The sequence below is a fragment of the Neomonachus schauinslandi genome, chromosome 2, assembly GCF_002201575.2.
Source record: "Neomonachus schauinslandi chromosome 2, ASM220157v2, whole genome shotgun sequence".
Classification (NCBI taxonomy): Eukaryota; Metazoa; Chordata; class Mammalia; order Carnivora; family Phocidae; genus Neomonachus; species Neomonachus schauinslandi.
This window is the reverse complement of record NC_058404.1, coordinates 106,758,487-106,765,347: the sequence shown is the minus strand read 5'-3', so window position 1 is coordinate 106,765,347 and position 6,861 is coordinate 106,758,487. Positions and strand designations below refer to the sequence as shown.

General features: G+C 36.7%; 1 protein-coding gene across 1 annotated transcript; it reads right to left on the bottom strand.

The window, feature by feature from the left end:
* Positions 1–4,422: 4,422 nt before the first annotated feature.
* On the bottom strand, positions 4,423–6,260 carry TRAM1L1 (translocation associated membrane protein 1 like 1). Its single transcript, XM_021684467.2, has one exon. It carries the CDS (start codon positions 6,252–6,254, stop codon positions 5,142–5,144), a length of 1,113 nt encoding a protein of 370 aa, XP_021540142.1. The 5' UTR covers positions 6,255–6,260; the 3' UTR covers positions 4,423–5,141.
* Positions 6,261–6,861: the final 601 nt, after the last annotated feature.

Below are 6,861 nucleotides of genomic sequence, written 5' to 3'. Positions count from 1 at the left end.
GACTCTGTATTTTCTGCTCAATTTTGCTATGAACTTAAGACTTCTCTTAAAAAGTCTATTAAAAAATAAACAAGTGGGGTGCCTGGGTGGCTCAGACAGCTAAGTGTCTGTGTTCACCTCAGGTCATGATCCCAGGGTCTGGGATGGAGCCCCAGGTCCAGCTCTCTGCTCAGCGGGGAGCCCGCTTCTCCCTCTCCTTCTGCTTGCTTCTCCGCTTGTTCTCTCCCTGTCAAATGAATAAATAAAATCTTAAAAAAAATAAAAAATAAGTAAATGTACTGGGGAAAATATCTACTTATGTGTGTGCATGCAGACATATATATGTATGCATAAATGCACATATATATGTTAAATGAGACTAATAATTGTACATAAGTGTATATATATATGTCTGTGTATATATATATATGGACAACATATGAACCGGCCTATGCACCTGCAATTTATGTACACTGTATATACATATATTTTCAATCTTCAAAGCAGCTTTTGAGATAAATATTTGTCATTTTAGAGACATGCAATCTAATATTTACAATGTTTAAGTGTTTTCCAAAGTTCACACAGCTCTAAGGACCACAGCAAGGACAGCCATAATTTCTTTTGTTGACCATTATTTATAATCATATTATTACCTTTCTTTTCAATACAACTGAAATTTAGGAAATGAAAGTGGAATGTGATATGTGTTAAAGGTTTGCTTGAATTTAAAAAGGAACAGAGTTAAATTAATGTCACACTAATGATGTACTAGCGTTGCTGATGAGAGATGTGGCTACTCAATAATTCAGGCAAAATATCTATTTTAAATAAAGGGGAAGTGAATTCTCAAATTAAAAATAAAAAATGCTCAGTTTCAACACCACCAACACCATTTACCAAATCATGTCAGTGCCCAGAATTTCATGACTTGAGAAAATATGAGAAAACAACATTTCTTAGTGCTCAATTGAGATTTCACGCAAGCCACACACACTACTCAGCAGGGTAGAGTTCATATTTCCACATCTTGCTGGTCTTATTGTTTAATTAATTTAAAAAAGCTCTCCCTCAAACCAATAAATACGAAGTTGCCAACATAAATATTAAAATATAATTTGTAAATTTGAATACATTTTTTAAAAACACATTGATTTTTTTTCATTTCCTAAATTATGCAAATATCCCCCAAAGTGGTCAGTTTGCACATCAATGTATTTTTCAAATTGAAAAAAAAAAAATTAGCTGACCCAATGCAGTAGCCCAAAACACTTGATGGCACCTGCCAGGATTGAGAAAGAAGCAGGTGAATCACCTTGGGAGATATCCTAACGTTTGACTTCTTTCATAGTTATTGAATACTTAAAACTTCCATATGGTGCAGGGCCCTAAAAGGATTTGTTTATAGGGATTTAGAAGGTAAAATTTAGACAGTCATATGATTGTATAATCATGAGGAAAATTCCAATTTAATACTTAGAAGTGTGTGATTTTTTGTATGATGGATTTATAATTTTTCTACATAATTGATAGGAATTTGCAGGTACTACTGTGTTTTATTCAGTGTGGATAGTTCCTCACAGAAGACAGGTTTGATTGAAAGATGGCAGTGAAAAAAAAACAAAACCTCCTCTACTTCCAGAGAAATTCAGGAGATGGGAATGTGTGAATTCTCTGGTAATCGATCTGTCATTAAACCTCAATTACCTCCATGCACTCACTCATACTGTCTATTCTCTCCTGCCATGCCAGGCACCCTCTGTCTCCAGATTACAATGGTCTGGGCTCCCAAGAGGTATTCTCTGCCATAACAAAAGTACCCAAGTCCCAGCCCACTGTGCAGGCCACATTCTCAAGCATGCTTTCCCCTGCAAGAACTTCCTCTCAGGAACTACTCCCGTATGCCATTTCTAGTATAAAGCATCGATGATAAGTCTTTTATTACTTTACTATTCTCATTTAGTCTGAGAACTTAAAATTTTACACTTGTTTTTCCAAATTAAAATAATATCAGAATACATCCTGTCTTCAAGAAATCTTTTAAATTATTAATGTTGCAAGTAATCTTGACTCTATTCCAGGTTAATACACTATTGGCTATACATATTTACTCTACAGGTAAACAAATACTGATGAGAGATAAATGAATAAATATTTACAAATCTGTTTTTTTTTTATTGAAATGAAATGGAGAATTATACTGATCACCAGGAAAATAATAGAACCTAAAACTTGCTTGTCTTCTACGAGATATGTAGGTTAAGAAACACAGGGGGGAAATCAGAGGAGGAGATGAACCATGAGAGAGGAAGGACTCTGAGAAACAAACTGAGGGTTCTAGAGGGGAGAGGGGTGGGGGGTGGGGGGTGGGTTAGCCTGGTGATGGGTATTAAAGAGGGCACGTAGTGCATGGAGCACTGGGTGTTATACGCAAACAATGAATCATGGAACACTACATCAAAAACTAATGATGTAATGTATGGTGATTAACATAACATAATAATAAAAAAAATTTAAAAAACACATTTACACTATTTAAGAAAAATAGGATACAATTTTAGTTAAGTGCTAGAATAATACTGTTTTTAAAGAAAATTTACTTTGAATCCATCCTAGGAAATCTATACCTGTAGACTTATTTAAGGAATAAAGTTTGGCAATCATTGAAACCAATAAATCAGAGCAGAATCTTTAAATTCAAATATCAAACATAACTTTATTACTTTTGCAACTTTTGGTGATTAGTTATTTGAGTTTTCATAGGGCTAATGAATATCTGTTTTAATAACACTGAGTAATCATAATGGGAATTTTGTTTCCATGTGGTCCATTTTAACAGAAACCAACTTATTGCACTAAGATCTATTATAGCATGTTTTTTTTTTTTTTGGAGTGTAATATTAAAGAGGGACTTAATTTGTATTGCTGAGTGTCATTTGTAGCATTGCTTTCATAATTTATTTGGCATACATTTATATTCTGGCAACTCTTATTTAATTTTTATGGATAGTTGAGATGTACACGGCATCCTTCCCCCTTCCTAATAACCTTGCTACCTTTCATGAACCCGTATCTTACAAGAAATACGCTTTGCCTTTTTCCACAGGTGAAGCATATAACCTAACTTAACCAATCAATCCAGTATACCCCTCTATCAAATGAGTTCACTAAAGGTAACTCTCAGTATTCCGAATTCTAGAAATCTGGTTTTCTCTCTTCTCTACCATGTAATGTGTAGGTATGAAGTCTAGAACAGCTATAATCATTTGCTACCAAGCAGAAAATTAATCTGAGAGGGACAAAGCCAAGAAAATCGCAGGGAAATCCATCTAGGCCCTAATCCTATTTAATGTTAAACCCAATTTAACTCTTGGCATTGTCACATGAGATAGTGATTTTCTTGTAATCACTTACCAGTTTGAGTGGGGCCTGCACTTACTTTCAGGTGAAGTGTATAATGGATAAGAAATTTGTTACCAAGAGTGGAGTTACAAGTAACAGGCCAGAATTCTTTAAAAGTGAGGAAAGTGAGAAAGACCACTCTCTCACATGAGAAGTTGAAAATCTTTCTTTTACAATTTGCACAATGGTTGGTTAAAGCGGAGTTATTGTAATTTGGGCCTCAGGGCATGTGCTACCAATAAGACAGGCTTGGGCAACTGAAGGGGGAAAAAAAGTAGGATAATGGATTCTATAGTCTAAAAAGAACAATCTTGCTTTGTTGTCTACTTCTCAAACCAAATAGAAAAGAAAGCTTGGCCAAGTGACTCTTCTGTCTTTAGTCTGCAATACAAGTATACTAAATTTAATTTTCAAGGACCCCCATGACTGGAAAAGCTGAATTACCCACAACAAACCAAATAGAAGGCTATCGAAAGCAGAGATGAGAGACACAGTGGGAGAAAACAGAGGAATGGGAAATATATGGCCTTATTCTAGCATATTTTTCAAGCACTGTCTCCTGAAAAAAGTATAAACACTCACATTATGGAAATGAAATCAAAATGAAGGTTGAGAAAGAGATAAATAAAATACCCACTACAGCCCATTCTATTGGCTTCAATAAAGATATTACCTACATACCTATATATCCACATACACGTTAGAATACACACATATCCAAAATAGGACTCATACAATGTTTCCCAATTAAAGATGGAAGCAGCACTATATTTATAACAGTATTTTTGACAGGACTTTCATAAGACTATCCATCCGATTTTCAAATTACTTAAGGTTAGTGTGTTAAGTATTTTCTGTGTGTAATTAGCTGACATTCTTTTTATAGACAGAAATCAAGTAAGCATTATTTTTCAAAATGATTTGCAGGTTAAACAACATTTTTCCAAGATGCTGTGGATGCCAAACTTATAACAAGCCTAAGAATAATTTTTAATAAACATAGCAAAAAAGACTAAGTCTGATTTCCTTTTTCAGTAAATATTTAATTTTTTTGATTTCTAGTTTACAAGTGTTTAAAATGGACAAGATGATTTTACCTCTTCAGTAACACTTTTATATTAATTCATGATATTTTGATTCAATATATGGTAATAAATCTCCACACATTACCCATTAGTATTTTTTTAATGGGGATGTAATATTAACAACCACTACCTATAAAACACATCATTATTTTGGTGCTTTTACAAATCTTTTCTCCAGTTGTAAGTTCTAAAAAAAAAAAAAGAAGAAATTTTTAAATTCTAAGAATTAGAGAACACTGAAAACGTAATGAAGTTGAATTCCACCTTTATAATATTTCCATTTTGTCCTAAAAGAGAACATTAAAAAATGTGACGTTGCTATACCAGACCACCTTGCTAATGTTATAAAAGATTGGCAGGAGCAAGAAATTGTGTCACTGATAAGGCGGATTTTTTTTAGTTATATCTACAAATCCTTAGTAAATCATTGTTCAAAAGTAAAACAAAACGTGGTGATCCCTGAACCATTTGATGATGCTTGGTCTATATCAATTTTTTTCCGTTCATAATCATCATCCTCCCCTCAAATGCCTTTAAAAAAATACATTACACAGTACAATAATAGAAATCAAAGACAGCACAAACTATCTTCAAGAACAGAAAAATCTGTAGCACACAAAGATATCTTAAAGAGCAGACTTCTTTGGGGACAGTCATCAACTAGCTTGTAATTCATTATGAAGATTTCTCTTTCCTTTTATGGGGAGAGTCTACTCTATTTGAAGTTGCCACACCATTTTCTGTTCCTTTTCTAGAAGACCTCCCTTTAGTCCGTTTCTTCTTCACACTTGGGGCCTGAAGAGTAGTGTCTTCTTCCATCCACCTTTGAAGCTGGACATTAAATAAATTCCATGTTATGTATGCTTGGATGGTGCAACTGGATGACAGAACAGCAATTTTAGCTGCCAACACGTTTACGTTTCCAGTAATGGCATCCGGATTCCGATTCTGCCCTCCGGCCAGGTGAAAGCCCACAGTCACTACCGAAACAATTAAAGTCCCAAGTCGACCCAAAATAAACACAATTGCCCACAGAGAAAACTCTTTCTGGTACTTTTCATCACTAAAATAAAACAGGTCACAAATGTGGGAAAGTAACTCAACAAAGTAGTGCATCATCAGAAGAACAAGTCCCAGATGATTCAAGTACAAGAGGTAAGCTCCAGCAATGTGAAAGAGATGAAGACCGATGTAGACAAGTTGACGGGGGATATCTTGCTTTTTGGTTCTCTGGAAATAGAGTTCGGGAAAGGCATGAAACCAGTAAGCCAATTGTGATATGTAGAAAAACTTCATTTGAAATGTCATCATATTATGGGGATGAGCCCTCCATAAGAGAGTTGGGTCTGACAGACAGTTTTCTGAAATTAGAATGAATGTGCCCCAAATACAAGAAACAAGGTAGAATACACTAAACTGGCCAGATTCATTAAATTTGCTTTGTTTCGCTTTGGGGAACTGCATTCGCCTGTTAATTTTATCCAACACATACTCCTGAATTGTGGCGTGAATGATGATTGCCACTAGCATGTAGAAGAAAACCGTGGCCAAATCTTTGATGCCATAATAGTAAAGGAACTTTGATTCTGTGGCTCGTTCTTCTGCTGCAGGAAAGGTAACACTGTGCTGAAGAGTAATAAAAACGATAGACGCTTCTGCTGTTCCTTCGAACATAAGCCCCAGCACGAAGAACATCCCCACACAGGCGACGAGGTCCGCATGATTCTGCAGGATGAATTCGTGGCTCAGGACTGGGGGGTTCTTGGTGCTCTTCTTACGAAACGCCATGGTAGCGCTTCCCAGATACTCACCGGCGAGCCGCAGCTGCCTCCCCCTGGCTGCTCCTCACAGCGCCGCCGCCGCCGCCGCAGCTCCGGGGGCTTCACTTCCCATCCCGGAGCCAGTCCCGGGTCGCCGCGGCCGCCCAGAAAAAAATAAATCAAAGGCAAGGGCCGAGCAGGACTGAGCATGCGCACCAGGGGGACGGCGGAGGCAGGGAAGGAAATCGAGTGCCGCGCCCCTGCCCGGCGCCAGGCCCGGGGTTGCGAGCGTTGATCTTCCACGGTGATCGTCGCCTCTTGAAATCCACTGGCACCGTCAAGATGCTCCTGAATTATTTTTCAGTGGCATCTTCGTCAGTAATCATGACAAAGCAGGATAGAACTCTGGTTATTCTTCATCAGCATGGTTATAAAAACAGCATCAAATAATAATGATGATAGAAGCAAACCCTCATAGTGCTTAGCATTTACAGGTGCTGTTCGGGGCACTTTGCTTCTATTTATAAATGTGTCCTTTCTGGAAAGCCCAATGAGGTAAATACGGGGTGATAATATTTTTATTTATTTTTTATTTTTTTTACATTTGAGAAACTAAGGTACAGAGAGGTTAAGTA